This window comes from Phaethon lepturus, unplaced genomic scaffold, assembly GCF_000687285.1.
Source record: "Phaethon lepturus isolate BGI_N335 unplaced genomic scaffold, ASM68728v1 scaffold12956, whole genome shotgun sequence".
NCBI classification, from domain to species: domain Eukaryota; kingdom Metazoa; phylum Chordata; class Aves; order Phaethontiformes; family Phaethontidae; genus Phaethon; species Phaethon lepturus.
The window spans coordinates 1-18,744 of NW_010546989.1; the positions used below are offsets into that span (position 1 = coordinate 1).

The 18,744-nt window shown below is 38.8% G+C and overlaps 1 protein-coding gene across 1 annotated transcript; it reads left to right on the forward strand.

Moving 5' to 3' along the window:
- Positions 1-3,166: 3,166 nt before the first annotated feature.
- On the forward strand, positions 3,167-13,834 carry GPX7 (glutathione peroxidase 7). Its single transcript, XM_010289492.1, has 3 exons — positions 3,167-3,373; positions 11,137-11,398; positions 13,264-13,834. The coding sequence occupies exons 1-3, from the start codon at positions 3,167-3,169 to the stop codon at positions 13,425-13,427; spliced, it is 633 nt and encodes a 210-aa protein (XP_010287794.1). The 3' UTR covers positions 13,428-13,834.
- The last annotated feature ends 4,910 nt before the right edge of the window (positions 13,835-18,744 follow it).

An 18,744-nucleotide genomic window follows, 5' to 3' on the forward strand; every position in this document is an offset into this window, starting at 1 on the left:
ATTTTCTCCCCCTTTTCCATTCCAGGCCTCTCCCCACGCACGCTAGGCCCCAGACCCGTGCAGCAGGGTTAGAGCCCACCTGGAGGGTCTGCCCCACGCCGCAGCCTCGGCCTTGTTTCCCCTTTCCTCAGGGTTCCCCGCCATTCCTCTGCTCCCGACGGTGCCGCTTGGTGGAGAAGGGTGGCTGGGCTCCGCACAAAGCAGCCTGTGGTAAACGGGGACGCTGGGGGGAAATGGCCCCTGGCAGCCTGACCTTGGCCATGCAGCCTGCCCCGGCTGCAGCTAGGGACGGTGTCTTGGCCAGCGTGTCTGCTGGCAGTTTCGCAGGTCTCACGGGGGAGGAGAGCCAGCCTGCGAGGCTCTTGGCAGTGCTGGAGAGTGACCTAAGGAAATTGGCAAGTGCTTGTGTAAGGCAAACCTCCCAGTGATCCAGTACAGTACTACCCCTTCTTGGCAGTGAAATGTCATGTTGTTGGCACTTCCTAGCCCAGGCTATGGAAGCCTTTCCAGAAAAACAAGGCACATAAAAGATCAATGTTGAACTAATAAAAGGGGTTCAAAGGAAAGTATTAATGTGAATAGTAGTGCTGGAAACACTACCTCAGGGAGTCTACTTAGGTATAGGTAAGCAAAAGTTGCAAAATTAATACTGGATTCCAAAAACACTGGCAAGACGTACTCTTGAATGTATTGTGTGATCCTTTGAGCTAATCTGCTTTTCTGTAGCTCACTTGAGGTACACATTTTACAAAATGAGGATTGGGCAGCTCCTGGTACTAGCGCAGAGCTTTCACCTTTAGAACGTGGGCCGATCCAGTCCAGGTCAGCAGTGACAGAAATTGCAGTGCTGCAATGCTGTCTGGGAGACCGCTGAGGTTAGCTGGGTGGCAGTTTCAGTCCAGTCCTATGTGACAAAGATTTTTATTAGGTTTAGTAGGCCAAAGAGTAAATTGCGAAAGTAAATTATACTTGCTACTGGATACAGTCCTCCTAGATCAACATTTAGACATGCTAGCAAGCAAACACACACCAGTTTGCAAACCTGAATGACATTTTTCCTGCAAGCTGAAATTTATTAGAACATATCAGATTTAGTTCAAATAGCTGGATAGACTTCAATACGAAACATTCGGGCAGTTTGGCTCTGAAAACTTGAATCATTATAAAGCCAACAGTCTTTGACATAGTTTCTCACTCTGTCTATTCAGAAACAATTCTTCCTTCTTTGCTGATGTTAAAGAAAGTTTTATTGCAGGGAGCACTACAGAAACATGGCAGTAAAAGAGGAAGATGAATTCTACTGCCAGCTGGCCATTATTTGAAGAATTCCCAATTCAGTGCCAGTGATCAAAAACTTTCAGATTCTGGGCTCAGTCTGTAGAAAATGTAATTCTGAAAGGCACTAAATTTTACCTAGAAATCAGAGACAATAATCATAAAGCTGTAGGAAGTAGTTTTATAACGTCCCTTCCAGGCAAAACCTTGCTTGTCTCGTATTGCAGTATGATGCCTCATTTTTCAGTCTCATACCAAACCTACTATATCATTATACCTAAAAAATGTAGAAGTGTATTGTAGATGCATTTTTAATTTTCTGGCCAAAAATGCTTATGATGAATTATTTTCATTGTTGGAATGATTTTAAAAATTATTTTTAGGATTTACCAGATTTTTAAAATTTATTTAAATGTATATACTATATTAAAGCCCTGTTCTCTGTCTCCAGCTGTGTCTGAAGAAACTCTAAAACTTCTTAGATAATTTATTTATAAAATGAGGAAATCATACTTGACTGTCTTCTAAAGGAAACGTTCTTAGTCAATACTACAGCCAGGAAAGTATACAGAAAGAGAACTTACCTGTGAAGATGAGAGCTTCAGGTTCTTAGCACAGCGTATCTTCCCCATAGACAGCATGGTAGAAGATTTGCCTTCTACATAGTTTTGTAACATGTTGCATTATTTCTTGATGCTGTATGTCTATTTAAGCTGAAATACATAAAACCATGAAAAACCCAACTGTTTAAAATTAAATTTTTCAACTAGGTACAAATGGCTTCCTCACTTTCAGTAATGCCACTTAAGCTTGAACTACCTAACCAAATTTAATTAAGATGTCAAAGATCTACCAAAAGTCGCCTAAAAAAAAAAAATTCACACAGTGAGATTACAAAATGTAACTTGCTCTTCAAAAGATAGATTTCCAATACACCTTGGATATGCTACTTAACTGTTTTCTGTAAATCACTACATTTTGCTTTTCTTTGCCAAGAATTATCAGAATCATAGGCATGGAGAACCAGTTTCTCGGTCCAAGAAGAAATCAATGACCATCAAACGCTTTCTACTGTTGTTACTTTATATATACAAATACTTTTCTTCCAGCAGGCATAGTAGCAAATTGTACAAACGGCTATTTTTTCTTGCAGACAACCCAAGAATGGCATCAGTGCACTGAAGCAGTGGTTTGGCTCTGTATCTCTGAAAGCTTTGGTTCCTGATGCTTACTGCCTCTTTCTTGCTTAAAACCACTTTGGAATGTGGTTTCTCCCAGATCACCCTGTCAAGACCGGTGGTCTGGCCACTCACTTCTCACCAACCAGGTGCATGCAAAGAAGAATTTCCTGAAGGCCTGGCTAACGGTGCTCCATTTCACATGATACTGTGCATGGCACGTTTGTAATTCTGTTTTTGCTGACTGTCTGCTGTGACTCTTGGTCAGAGCACTTGCATCAATAACCACTAGCAACCAAGCCACTGGTATCCTTTGACATTACACTGTAGTTACTAGATACTGTAGTTGGTATACTGAAAAAAGGCACTTGCAAATCCATCAAAAATCACAATAACTCTAGCCCTTATTTTCCTAGGACATAGAGTTAAAGCGGGTCTCTAAATCTGACTGGTATCCCACAGATTATTCTTGAGTCAGCTAGCACTTTTATTCATGTTGTGCCTATAAATGGCCTTAATACTGCCACCATGAAATACTCCATTTTAGAGTAGTGAAGCCTCCATAAACACATCTTCCCGAGGTCTGCTATGGACACAGCTTCTAACCCTCTGCAGAAAGGCAGACTGTTGCAAAAGCTGCGTTTGCAGCAGTCCTTCCTTTGCGGCAGCCCTTTCCGAGCGTGGCAGGCGTCCCTGCAGCACGGCCGCGCAGCATGCTAGATCCTGAGGGCAGTGTGGAGCACAAGCCTTCCTCTTCCTTCCCCAAAGTTTTCCTCATCCCTCTAGCCATGCTCCTCGCGATCGCAGCACTCCTGCTCTTAGCGTTTTCCGCTACGCAGCAGAAAGAGCCTGATTTTTACACTTTCAAAGTTGTAAATATCAGGGGCAAACTAGTCTCTCTGGAGAAATACAGGGGCTCGGTAAGTCTGCACGGAGATGGGCAGCTCTCGCCCTGACTCACTAACCAGCCAGTCCTTGCACGTCTGCGAAAACCGAGCGGGGGTGGAGAGGTTGCACATTAACTTGGTGCCCGCATGCGGATAGATCTGTGTTTACGACTCCTCTTGAACTGATGCCGAGCCTTGCCTGCATGCTTCCTTTGATTCCGCTCCGTAGGTCTCTGCACTCGCGAAATAAAACGTTTGCAGTCTAACCCTGTGTGTGTCCCCGCGTCTCTCCCTCGTGCAGGCTGCTGCCTGTAGACGTGGCAGGCAGGGAATGCCTGCCTGCCTGCCTTTCATTCATCAGGATGAATGGCACCGGGTTGTGGCTATTCAATTTGAAGCTCAGGAAGTTTGTACGTTTGTGGAACTTACTTTTAGAGCTTATTTCTGCCTTTTAACTGCATGACTTAGGGTAAATTATTTTTGCCTAAATCTCATTCCATTTTAATGTTCTGCATTAAAAAAAAAGATGAGATTTAATCAGCAACTAATGGAGTTCCAGATTTCACCATAATTCATAAAAAAGAAAGGGACGTGATAAAGTAATTATTCTAAAATAGGTGTATATTGAAATTGTGTCGACATCATGCGACTCCCCTTGTCACTTTTTAATGTGACAGCAATATGGAGAAGGGCATGTAGATATACATACACTTTTATGATGTCTTTTAAATTTCATTTACGTATTATATTAAGGAGTTCTAGGCAGAGCTTTCCTTCCCATTTTAAGAACAAATTCCTTGAACGTAACCTGATTTTTTGTATTTTTTTTAGTGGTTTGAGCATCTAGGAAAGATGATCAATACCTGTGGAAGAGTGAAAAAAGAAGTTAGCACACGGGGTGCATAGCTCTGTAAGCTCCCGTAGCCACAGTAACAAATTACAGAAGCTAAAATCAACATAAAGCTCACAACTGCCACCCTTAGCACTCAAGTGACACATCTTCTGTGTTACAGCCAGGCTGTCCAACAGCTTAGCTGCTGCCCAGAAAGGCAGGCACCACTTCTCACTTTCACCCTTATTCTCCAGCTTTGTGCTTCCACCTTCCTTTTCTCCCTCCTCAGGTACTTCCCAGAGGTGTCTGAGCTCACTGGTCCACAGCAGCAGGTCACTAAGATGTTGGCAGGAAGGCAGAGAAGGCCCATGGGAGGAGATGTACATTTTCCTGAGCTCAGTAGAAAGGGCTACTGGTGGATTTGGACCAAATGGGAGGTCTGAATCTTAGGTGGTCAAAGTCTTCCTCCCTGCTTCGTTCACAATTCAGAGCAGAACCGGTCCAATGCACACTCAAATGTCTATATTGGGAAAACCATGGAACCTATTTAATATTAAGCAATATTTGCTTTTTTTTTAGGAGTTCTTTCCAAAGGCTGTGTCAATAAATCCTGTTACTGGGGCATGTTTTGTCTGCAGGTCATCTGCAAATCTGTCCGAATAAGCAAATACCACTTATAGCTTCTCTACCTCAGGGCCAAAATCCACATGGAAAGAAGTAAAGGAGGAACTCGGAGGAATTCCTTACAGCCACCCTGCAGAGATCTGAGGGTGTTCATCCTCTCCGGATCAAGGTGCAGAGCCTGTCCCAGTGTTTCATGACCACACCAGGTTAAGGGTGTGTGTATCTATCTCCCATGGTGCTATGATACCAGGCCATACTCGAGGCGTGACTGGTTTCGTAAGGGAGAGCTCTAGAGCCATACCTTGGAAAAGGTAGCACCATCGGTGAATGGCACTCCTTGGTCTCCGCTAGGCCATTTGGAATAGTTTATTCAAAACCAGTGATGACCAGCTTCTGTACAGAACAAAAAGATTTGCATTCAGAGACCCTATTACTGTTCAGGCTAGCTGCTGTTTGATAATGTATGTCCACAATTTTAAAGAAAATTACAGCAATAAAACATACCCTTTTCTGTCCTTATGTTGTCAGAACTCAAGGTAGACAAAGATGAATTAAAACTCCCTTTTATGTCTTAAAATAAACCTGCTTAAATCTGCAGTTAGATAAGTAATGCTAAGATGTAGGTTTATCATAATATTTGAAAGATATTAAAAGAAAGCACATAATTTGTAAGTACTACATTTGTGCTGCTCGTATTTTAAAGAAAGTGAGTCACCAGTTAGTCTCTGGAACAATAGTCTGCTAATTGCTAAACCAGCTTTTAACAGCCTTAAGCTTTCTGGCAGATGTAGAGAAAACATTTTCTTCAATTCAGTCAGTCACTCAACTAATTTAGTTAAATACCTACTTCATTTGTAGTCAAGAAACTAACTGGGAATTGAAAAAATTCAAAAGCTTCCAGAGTACACTAAAAAAATCTGCTAATTCTAAAACCACAAGAGCCATGCTAAGCAGAAACAATCAGTGCAATTCATGAGTTGCAGAATCTTTCTTCAATAACTCATTATTAGTTTGAATTGTATATTCAGATAATTGAGATAATTTTTCTTAGTAAGAAAAAAGTAAGACTGATTGACATTATTTCATTTTCCATTCAAGTGCGTCTTAACACAAATCATAAGTACCCTCCATTATAAATAAGAAATGTACTGACAATTCTGAAATAACAAAAATGAAAAAAATTAAGGAACTTTTTTTTCCTCAAATAAATGTGCACAGACATAACCTGTCCTCCACTTTAGTAAAAATATCACAAATATGTGAGGGAGTACTCCCTTTTTATGGAGGCACAAGAAATTATATTGCCGGAATGCTAAAAATTTGGCATACGTGCTGCAAAATCAGGTGTGATATTACACCTACCTGAAAGCAGAGAAAAGGAGGACTATTATGACTGAAAAAGAGAGTAGCAGAAGTGAAATAGATCAATAAACTGTCTGGTTTACTGTGTTGCGCAAGAAGGCTATCCTGTGCTTTTTCCAGGCTACCATACTGGTGTTGACCCATTTGCATTAAAAAGGAAGGGCAGTGATGTGTGGTTGGAAAAGAACCAACAAGACTCAAATAAGATTAGTGTTCTCTCTAATCTATCTACCTGCCTAATTCAATAAAGCTTATATTTTATTTTATGATCTCTATCAGATATTCTGTAAGAGGCAGTATTCTTACCAAAAATAGTATCCATTTGGGAGTCAGAACTCCCAGGCATCAGCTGTTCCCTGCTGTGTTCATACCTATCTAGATATATTAGTATCTACCTACCTGCCTGCCTACCTACCTACCTACCACATGGCTAAGTAAAGAGTGCTGATGTGTAATTAAGCAGTGTTAGTGCAATGCTTTGGAAACCTTGAACCGAAGGTGCTATAGTAAAATGTAAAAATGTAAAAGCATTAGGCACTATAACAATGTGAAGTATTATTTTACTATTGAGAGTAATGCTAGGCACTTTGCATCACAGCTCTCGGCAATCCGAGGATGTAGTATTACTGAATGTGTAAAAATACAGGGCATAGCTGCTTAATTTCCATACAAAGTATTGCTATTTTTTTTCCATGAGGCTCTGTGAGTTGGTGTAATCTGACACTTGTGGCTGGTTCTTCCATCAGTCAGGTGGAGCCAGTTACGAATGTCCAGGTCTAAAAACCTAAGCATCCACTGACTCTGCTAAGAGATCCACCAAGGGTTACTTGAAGCTGATAGCAGATTCATAAATCTCTCCAGAGATCTTTTCCTCAAGGAGGTACACTGGTGTAAACATTAAGTAAACCAATAAATATTTTTGTAATGTTAAATAAATGAGTTCATTACTAGAATGCATGGGTTTTCTAAGCAAAGGGAGGGAAAGGATAGTATTAAGAGGTCAGACAACACCTAATACAATTCAATTAAATAATTAAATAATTAAATAATTTTTGTAAAGTCCAGAATTAATTGTTTGCACTGCACACTAGGTGGTGTACTTGACTTGCACTCTCAGAGCCAAAAGTCAGTTAAGAGGCACACTGGACTTGGTTGAAATCATTAATAGTTGTAGGAAGTCAAAGTACAGCCTCTTCATGAGAACAGAAAGAGTGACTGTTATTCATGAAAAATAAAATATAGACAAAAAAAAAAAATCACCACATTTAATCACTTCTGGTACCAGACACTTACTTGAAAGATAACTTGGTGAAGATTTAAACAATCATTTTAAACATTCCTTATGAAATACTAATAAATTGTGAAAGGTTTTTATTATAGATGTTATACTTTTAGGGAGTTTGCAGTATTAAATTATGAAGTTCAGTAATAGAAGGCATTTTTCTAAGGAAAAAAGAGAAGCAGAATGTGTCTGCCATTCTAGGAAATGCTGCATGTAGTTTCCTCCTATTTTGTAGGAGAACGTTTGGAAGTTTGCACCATTTGCAGGGTGAGCTCTTGTGCCTTTCACCGCCTGAGTAAATACTGAGTAATCACTGGTTTTAAACAGCTATAAATTAAACTTGTTTCTTTTTGAGTGAATTCTTTCAAGGCCTCCTAACTTTAAAATCAAGTAAAAGTTATAAAAGCTTGTTTTTTTCCATTGGCAAGTCATCTTTCATATCTGCTATAATATGAACATAATACCTACACAACCTTATTTCCCCCAAACCTCCAACAATAAATTCTTACATCACCATTGTATTTGGGATAAAGTACCAATAGATATGAATACAGTAAGGTATATGAATACTTCTGTGTCATGAGAATGCTGAGTCTTAAACCGTATTTAAAAAACCCTGTAGAATTTTATATGAAAGAACATGTGACTTCAACTCTCAGTGTTACAATTTATCTTTACTTCAATCATACTAAACTACAATTTTCACTATGCATGGTAAATACAGATTATCTAAAAAGAACAGAACTGCCAATAGTTATCTTTTACATCCAATATATAAGTTCTATTTGAAATGCTGACAGTCTGCAACAGGAATGCATCATAAATTTATTACCTCTTCCCCGAAAAAAAAAAAAAGAATCATACAACATATCTTCGGATGTTTTAGGAGACTGAATTTAAAATTTCACGTAGAGCTTGTAAATGTAATCTGAATGAATGTGATGCTTTGGAAGTTAGCTAGATGGCTCTAGATCATATTTCATATGCAAGTATACAGGGATTGCTTAGATTATATTCTGTTGACGCACTACACTGCAAAGAAGATTACATCAACTTCTGCTTTATAAGATTACCTGTCTTCCAGGGAAAACATTGCCGCTCTGAAACCACTTTAAATATAGCCATATACCTATAGGAGGTATAAAATATACAAAGTAAGTGTAATGTTTAACATAAGAAATTATAAACACCAACATCCCCTTAGCTTTTTCTTTATTTATTCCTACCCTTTCTAGGGATTTCAACTTATCATCCCATACCTTACCCAGATTGTGGGCTTTTATATGCCAGTTTGTTTTCTGGCCTTAAAAACTCTACGCACATGCAGTCATTTATTTTTCATATAATTTATTGGATGCATGATATTCATATTTCCTATATACTTTTATATTTTGTATAAAAACATACACATAGGAATATGGAGCAAAAGCAGCATTAGAATCCAAAGTTTAAATTGAGCACAGCCAGTGGCCACAGACACAAAAATATGAGACCTGGAGTCAAGATCCTTTACTGCCTTTTCTTTCCCTGCAGCTACTTGCTGTGTAATTTGATGAGTTAATGTGTCCAAGCTTCAGGCTTTCCTCTTGCAGCATTGGGCCCTTCGACACTGCTGTCTGACAGTGACAGTAATGAAGCCAACATGCCATTTTCTCTGAAACTTCCAAACTCTTTGTCCTGATTTCGGCTGAGATAGAGTTAATTTTCTTCCTAATAGCTGGTATAGTGCTGTGTTTTTCATTCAGTATGAGAAAAATGTTGATAACCCACTGATGTTTTCAGTTGTTCCTAAGTAGTTGAAGTGCTTATACTAAGTCAAGGACTTTTCATCTTCCCATGCTCTGCCATCGGAGAGGTGCATGAGAAGCTGGGAGGGGGCACAGCCAGGACAGCTGACCCAGGCTGGCCAAAGGGATATTCCCTACCAGATAACGTCAGGCTAAGTATATAAAACTGGAGCTGGCTGGGAGGGTGGGAATTGCTGCTTGGGGATGGGCTATCAGTCACTGGGTGGTGAGCAATTGCTGCATTGTGCCTCACTGGTTTTTGTATATTCCTATATCAGTATTATTATTCCCTCTTTCTTTGCTGTTCTATTAAACTGTTTTTATCTCAACCCATGAGGGGGTTTTTTGCTTCTGTCCCCCATCCCACCTGGGGAGGGGGGAGTGAACGAGTGGCTGTGTGGTGCTTAGTTGCTGGCTAGTCTGAAACCATGACACCCTTGTAGAAAGATCCAGTGTAAGTAGCTACTGTTGTTGTACTAGCACTGGGGAATGTGTTGGCTACTTTGACTAAAGTAAAACTTTTTTTGCAATTTGAGAATGAAGGGCCAGCTTCTGGGCTGAGGTATAATCTGTAGAAACCCACAGATTCAGTACAAACCAGGCAGAATTTTGGTTCCCAAATCATAATGATTTTTCTGCACTATACCTGATTTTAATCTAGGTGGGTAGAAACATTTTTAGTAATATAATATTTATATTGCCTTATGACTCCTACAAATTGGTCTGAAAAAAAGGAATATCATGTAGCTATACATAAAAGAAACATCACTATAAAGTGCATAATACTTTTTTTATTAATAAAATAATATTTTATCAAAAAGATCTATGACATTCAGCTTTAATCGACTCTCAAGAAAATATTAGAATGGCCTTAATTTATGTAGAATGAGTTGCAACTCACACTTACAAGATTTGTAAGAATAATAAAAACTATAAGTTTAAAAATAAATTCCAGAAGTTATTTAAGGATAAAATATCTCAAAAACCAATAGAAAACTTTTCATGGCCTTGAGAAACTGTAATATGTGTCAGCTCAGCGTTAGGTCATTTAATTTCTCCAACAAATTCTTGGTAGAATCTGTTCCACCATGTATTCTCCTTACATATGCCTCTGTTTTCCTGTACTATTCATCTGTGTTTGCCATTTTGCTCTTTGCTGGATCTGCGCAGGCAGATACGTGCCTGGCGGCAATGTCCGAATGACACAATGCACAGATTGGCAAAGATGATCAGCTACAGGAATAACTCTCTCAAGGACAGCGGGCAGAGTCTTCACTTCTAGGAACCACTAATTGAGGCAGTAAACCTTTATGCAAAATCTGTTGTAATTCTGTCACAACTAAGTAGTCTTACTCTAGACATGGTGGGAAATTTTACAGTCCATACTGCATAGACCAACCCAAAAGCCTGTAATTGCTTCTGTTAACTTCCAGATCAAGACATCTGCACTAGCAATGATAAATGAATTAGCAAGTTCTGTGTGAGTACTAAATTCTGTACAAGGAAAGATGCTGCAGACAGATGATTCACTACAGATAAACGAACTACCAAAAATACACCAGTTTGCAAGTTTCTTTCATGCAACTTGGTATACCTTAGCTGGATGGTCATTTCCTAAATATGCTTACAAACTATCCAAAAGGCAGAATGGAGGAACATAGATTCTGTGCAAATTGAGAATTATGATTGCTTAGCAGTTTATTGATTATCTTCATGGTTGCAAAATGGGAATACATAAGAGAAATATTAAATCTTCCTATAGTGAACAGAACTCGATGTAGTTTCAAATATTAAGTGTTCAGTCACAGTTCTGTAGACATTCTTATTTTTTTTAAATAATCTGCATCCCAGCCTACCTGTTGAAAAATTGACATGTGCAGCACATTTTTTAATCTGTCTTTTTCTTCAGGTGTCATTAGTTGTCAACGTTGCAAGCGAGTGTGGGTATACAGATAGCCACTACAAGGCTTTACAACAGTTACAGAGAGACCTCGGCCCATATCATTTCAATGTGCTGGCATTCCCATGCAATCAGTTTGGGCAGCAAGAACCAGATACTAACAAGGAAATTGAAAGTTTTGCACGCAAGACTTACGGTGCCTCCTTCCCTATGTTCAGCAAAATTGCAGTCAGCGGAGCCGGTGCAATTCCTGCCTTCAAGTACTTAATTGGTGAGTAAACTGGAACATTAGAGGGTTGTTTCCCCAGTGTAGAATTCCTCTGACACAAAATACTATGCAACAGAAAAAAGATATCTATGACTGTGTTCAAAGAATCATAGCTCAGAATTGTCAGGCTCAAAGAGGTCAGAAGTCATGTATAGTCCATCCTCCTGCACAAGGCAGGATTTCTCTCTCTGTCGCCCCTGACAGCTTTAACCTTCTAAAAAAGATCTCCAGGGATGAAGACACTACAATAACAAATGACCTGTAAAAGCTAGTCTAATAAACCTCTACATGGAATACAGGTCTTGAAATATTCTCCTGAATGCATACACCACCTTGCATTTTGCACTTTGCAGTCTTGTGTGTGCTTCTCCTGTGACACAATTGCTGCAGGTGGGATTTATAAGATTCATCTCAAGAGCTGTAGGATAAGTGGAAGCCAAGCACCCATAGTTTACTTCAACAGTCAAAAAGTGAAACCAGGCACTAAGAAATGTCTGTAATACTCCCTCATTCCTTGCCAAGCATTGGAATAGCCATACTGCACAGTTCCTCCAGTTCTAACGTGCATTATAGCTAGCACTGAGACCTGAAGAAGTTTTGCTGGTTCTTAGCACACAAGCTGACAAAATACACTGTAAAGAGGGTATTCTCTATCAGGGCACTACTTTTCATGCACTGAACAAATGCTCTAAATACCATTTAAATGCCAAACTAAAATGTCAGTCTTTATCCAATGCAAAGGAAATGTCTTCCAGCGATGATATATTATAAAGCCCAATATGACATGGTACAACCTGAGCTGCACAAGGACTGTATTGCTGCTGCTTCTCACCAGCACCACAGTGTTCTCCCACATACCACTGAATTTAAAGGAGTGTTGGTAGTAGTATTTTTGGCTACCCCAAGCACACCTCCTTCCAGGTATCTGTAATGGATCTTTCTGCTAGCCAAACTTCCCTTTAATCCTCTTCACATTATTCCATTTCTGTTTGGCCCAGTGGGGTTGTTACTGTAGACATGTCACAGGAAACTTGCAAAACTTCAGTTTCCCTGTTGGTCCACATGCAAAGGGAGGCTGATGGAGGCAGTGTATTTATGCAGCATAACAACACGATAGCCAACAGTGTAGGTCTGGCTGTGTCTTGATGATACTTTGAAATACCTTCTAATTCCTTATGAGATTTTGCCCAATGTATAATAAATGGAAAAAGATGCTAATTTGTCTATAGCATCTGTACTTGTGCTATTAGTGGGACGAGGCTCCTGGTCTGATTGAAAATCCTGAAAATTTTGTTAGTCATGCAGCAGAATAGTAAAGGATAAGAATGAAACTCATGTGAAATGAGTATGTGGTCATGGAGGGAAAAACTGTAGTAGATGAGGATTAGGAGGAAACCTCCTGGAAAAATTTACTTTATTTCTTTGTGTAGCATTTCTTGAAACATTCTCCTGAGGTACATGGTACTGGGTGCTTTTGGAGGAAAAATTCTGTGTGAGCAAGGAAATAATCAGTACTGGTACAGCTATATTGTTATGCCAAACTGCATTTTCCTATCAACATTCAACGGTTTCAGATTATATGTATAGCACACACACACGCACGCACACACACTTTAACACTGATTATACGGCTTTCTCCTGTCTGTCTGTCTCAAGCTTGACTGTTTCCATTAGTCTCTGGGGGGCTACAGACTAGTTAAAGCTCCCTGTTGGTCAGAAAATTAATCTTATTATTCCGTCTAAACTCTCTTAATTTTACATTCCTTCTTCCTCTGAGAGGGTGATCATCAAATTGACATGAACAACTGTCAGGAATTGGCTAACATGGTTTTCTTTTCTAAGTTTCCACTTTTTTCCCCCCTCTATAGAGTCTACAGGAGAAGAACCAACCTGGAACTTCTGGAAATACCTGGTGGACCCCAATGGGAAAGTAGTAAAGGCCTGGGACTCTACTGTCTCTGTTGAAGAAATAAGACCTTATGTTACAGAACTTGTAAGGAAAATCATCCTGAAGAAGAAAGATGAATTATGACTTTCAAAAATCCCAGCATAACAATTACATCTTTACTGAGAATTAGAGCTGGAGCTTGTCTTTTCACATTCCAAAAGAGAGTATATGGGGAAGGGAAATCATGACCAGTGGAACCTGTATTCATCATCCTAAGAATGTAGAAAACAGCAAGTTATCACGGTCAAAGTAATTTAAATTTTTTCTCCAACTGAATTCAATTTGACCTTTCTGGGAAAGAAGAATTCATCAGGAATTGTTTCTTTCCCAATCCCAAATCGTTAGTGACACTATAGGAAGTCAGTTCATGTACCTGTAGGAAGAAGGCTCAGAATAATTAGAATTTCCTGACTGAGATCTCATTGACATCTACAATTCTGTTGTCATATTTTGATCGCAAACTGAATGAAAAAATAAAGAGTAAAAAATGCATGATTGAATTAAGGCATGTGCAAGGAAGAGGGCCAAAGGAGATACCAGGCAGACTTACATAAATATATGACTTTAGTTACCAAGGCCAAATATATTTAATTTCATCTGCCTAGAAAGTCAGTTAAAAAGGGCATGGGGAAAAGACATCTATAAAACTTAAATGAAAGAAATGTGAAGACAAAGTCTCTGTAAAAATTCTCCAAAAGCTATGAGAAGAATTTCTGCATTTTTTCAACCAGTAAAGATTATCAGATACTTAAATAGCCATTTAAACATCTGTAGGACCAGGCCCTATATGAAATGGCTAATTGTTTCTTCTATTAGCATTTTGCTTTAGAAAAATTACTCTTGCCTGATACAACTGATGTTAAATTTATTTTTCAATTTATAACACCATTTGATTTTACTGCATGTACAGACAAACATTAGAGAATCAACATTTTCCCATGGAAATAATTTTTCAAATATTTAATTGTTACATACTGTTACAAATGTTTAATGACACCTTTTTCAAATATAGCACCCAGGCATCTGCTCAGACTTCAGACCTTCTTAGCTCATACTAAAATAATAACACTAACAATTACAGCCTCATTGTTCTTTGACAAAGACCCTTTGAAAATCTTGTCAGCCAGAACTCTTTTTACCTCAACAAAAACACAATGTACAGGTCCCCTGCTCTTAACCCCGAGATGCTTTAAGAAGAATCTAGTCTTGTCCAATTGCAGTATTATTGACGAGTGAAAGCTTTTCTGTGCTTCGTAATGCCTTTAAAAGCAGCACAAACGATATTTGTCCATATAGTTGTCAGCACCCAAGTGTGCAAATAAGCCTTAATTGATCTGACCACGCTAAGTACTTTCTCCAACTCATCACTGCCATTATAGCTCATTATAGCTCTTCAGTATCCAAACAGGCTCTAGTTGAAATCAATGGCATGCACTGGCTTGCAGAACAAGAGGGGAAGGAAGAGTACTGAAGAACTATCGGAAATAAAAGGGTTGATCCTAGAGTACATTATAGTTCCCATGCTTGAACAGCTGCTGTCTCCTGAAATCTTGGAATCATTCTATGGAGTGGTCTAAGGAAGTAAGAGCTAGAGGTACTTTTGGATCTGCAGAAAGACCCTGAAGGGCAGAGATTGTACTGCACAAAACAAACAGAATTTGCCTGAAAGAAGCTGAGCGCAAGGCTTTTTAGTAAAAAAAAAAGGGGGGGCGGGTGGAAGAGAGAATAAAAGGAAGAAGTAACAGAAGTACAAAAGCAAAAAGATAAAGTAAGAAGGCAGAAATGAGAAGGAAATTAAAAGACAGTCTGCAACCAAAGAATCCTTGGGACAAACGGAGCATGGAAATGTTCAGGTCATATTGATACTAATGAGTATGTTCCAAGCTGTATCAGCTATTTCTCACTTGGGGTGTAACTTAAGAGTGCAGGAAATCGGTGCTCCTGGAAGTGAATATGTCTGTATTTGCCTCTTCTGATAGTGAGAAAAGTGAACTCTGCAGTCTGTTCAGCCATTTAGTCTATTCTTACATGAATCACTCTAAGACAATGGTTACTGAGGATATCACAAAGAAAGGAGAATCAGGCTCAGCTGATATTGTGCTGGGACAGACTCCAACTACTAGAAAAGGAAGTCTTTTACTACTCTGTAGACTGTTTCTCTTTTATCTGTCTGTTGATACTAATGCAGTGCCCTAATATGCTGTTAGCAAGTGCTGCAAGGCTTAATATTTTCTCCTTAGAAAGTATGTTTCTATACTTTCTGAAGCCTGGATGAACCCAGATCATGCTTTGAAAGACATTTTAAGCCCTCTCTATTTCAATTTTGGGTGTCCAACTTCAAACAGTACTCTGGATTTACATAGATATGATCTTGCATTCTCTATTAGACAAATTCTAGAAGTCCAAAAAGATATAATGGCAATGACCAGTTGGAAAGGACTCACACTATATGGACAAATATTGTTTGTGCTGCTTTTAAAGGCATTATGAAGCACAAAAAAGCTTTCATTCGTCAATAATACTGCAATTGGACAAGACTAGATTCTTCTTAAAGCATCTCGGGGTTAAGAGCAGGGGACCTGTACATTGTGTTTTTGTTGAGGTAAAAAGAGTTCTGGCTGACAAGATTTTCAAAGGGTCTTTGTCAAAGAACAATGAGGCTGTAATTGTTAGTGTTATTATTTTAGTATGAGCTAAGAAGGTCTGAAGTCTGAGCAGATGCCTGGGTGCTATGAATAACTTAATACTGATGATGGTTAGACTTGGTGTTCTTACCAGTTTGGCAATTTAAAGGGAACTAAGGTAAGTATTACATATGCAAGCTTTGAAACAACAACAAATTTCAACAGGCACATGACTTTAAGCACATAACTACTCTCTCTGAAGTTAACAGAAACGTTTTCATGATTAAATTAAGCATGTGGCATATATTCCATCCTTTGTTGCATTGGAATCAGTTTGTAGAACAAATGCTTTGGTCTTTTAATCAAAGTTACAGAGTAAAAGTAAATATTCTCAGCTGTAGATTAATTCATATCTAGTCATCCTATAAGTATTTCATGACTTCCCTCTCAGAAAAAATTGCAAGGCAAATTGCACTGGGTTGAATTTGTCTGTTGAGACTGTATAGAGGACATGCAGAGATCAAAAATTACTTTCTTGGCTCCTGAGTTCCAACACTGTTTTAATATGCCAGAGATCTTCCCTTACAGCAAGTCCCAAAAACTGTAGAACAGCTCTGAATATATAGCATGAGACTATTTTCTTTGCAGCTCGTCTGCTTTGTAGAGAAAATATTAGTGTGCATGTATAGATGGGCACATTTATGCACGGAGACTGATTATCTTGATCATCTAAGACTTATCTTTTACAGTTTGCAATTTTGAAGGTGTAAACTCTTGGCGTCTTGACTTAAACACTAAACTAAGCACCTAGACACAAGATTGTATGAAGTTATGTGCCCCCTGTGGCATGCAAGAGGGAAAAGAAATAATTTTAAAGCCTAACTGTAAGTTCAAAATTAGACAGAACACTTTAATCTTTCAAAATTTTGTCTTATAAAGGATGTAAAATCAGACCTACGTATATCCAAAGCTCTGTTTTGAAATGGAATATGCTACATTGAAATAGAGCAATTGAATGGAACAATAGAGAGGGGATTAACCCCCTTTTTTTGGCATTGTAAGGAGAACAAAACCAAATAGCCACCTCTGGTATTTTACTTACATGCTAGGCACGTTTCACTCAAGTTTCTATTGTGATTCTACTCTGAAACCTCAGTAGCAAACCAGACACAATTTCCCTCTACTGGATAGGACCCAGTTTATTGTTTCAAACACATCAGCATCTGGTTCAATAAATAGCTGACCACAGCCAGTACTTTCAGAAGACTGGACATCCCTTTGATTAAGCAAAACAAATTTTATGCTATCTTCCATTATTGGATCAACCAAATATGTCCTATACACATGTAAATTTATACTGCAGCTACTCGGAGAGCTAAATGAAATTTAACAAGCTTACCTCTGACTCATTCACAGAAAGCATCGGGTAAGCAGAGAAATCAGGTATTCTCTGTGACATGATTAACAGATCCTGGAGTAAAAACATCACTGACAAAACACAAAGGAGTTTACAAACCCTTTGATGGATGAGATACTGAAAGCACCAAGAGATTTGAGAACTAATTCTGAGCCATATTAAAGCTCCATAGCAGAGACATACACTGAGCAGAACGAAATAACAGCTGTACCTGAACATGACCACAGAGGTGACTCTGTGATCTAATGCTACACAGCTAACTCATCTAGCCAGCTCACAAACATAGTAATGCCCACAATATAGGATGAGAAACAACAAAACTCAGCTACATCTTTTATGCCGACTCTGCAGCAGTTAGGCATAGGCAACAGGGAGGGCCTGTCTAGTGACAATGGCTGACCTTTTCCAGCTGTCTGTACACAGGAGCTGAAGTCCGGCCCAAGTAACTTTCCATTCTTAACCTAGAAAACCTGATCCAAGCTGTCAGTCTACAGGGCTAAGGTATAAGGCATGCTGTTTCACCTCAAAGCATTGCAAGATACCTGCTCAACAAGAAGATCTTCTAAACTAGTTCCAGAAGATGAGAACAGTTGAAGGATCATTGCGTTTTAAGAAAGCAGACTTGCGTTCGGGAAGGTAAGCACAGACATGAAAGTTTGAGGTGATTCTGCTGACGTAGATTCTTTTCCCCCACTCAAACGGAAATAACAGTCCACTGAGTCAGGGACAGAGTCTTTCCTAAGCACTAATTGATGGAACAACAATAGTAAAAGGAAATAATAGTATTCTAGAACAATAGAAAAGACTAAAGTACAATTTCTTGAAGAACAAACTTCTGTAACACCTGATCTATAAATGCAGTTCGGTGGAACACTTCCACATTAGACAGAAATTACAGAAATCCTAGCTTCAGGGAGCTGTAGTTTTAGTTTCCTTAAGTGAAAGATGCAGTAAGAAAGTTATTATTGTATTATATAAAATAGTCCTGTCTTTTTTGTCCCCCCTTCCCTAAAGGCATTGCTGGTTCATCATAATTAGTGTTTCATCTGAATTATATGATAAACCATTATATTTTTATTTAGCAAGCAAGTAAATCTGACAATGATAAATAAAGAACAGCTGCCGAGGAAAATGTCCATAACCCACAGATTGCTCATCCATCCTTTAAAAAAGGGCACAATAGTCAAACTGTTCTTGTAGTCAAAGAGCTTGCTGAATTCCCAGTTTAAATTATAAATCAGCTTCTCTAACCCTTAATTAGAGTCACACCACTCATTCTTATTTGCCATTACTTCTATATTCAAAATACTAGTTATTTTAATACTGGTATTTTACTGTCTTCTGGACTAGAGATGTGTAG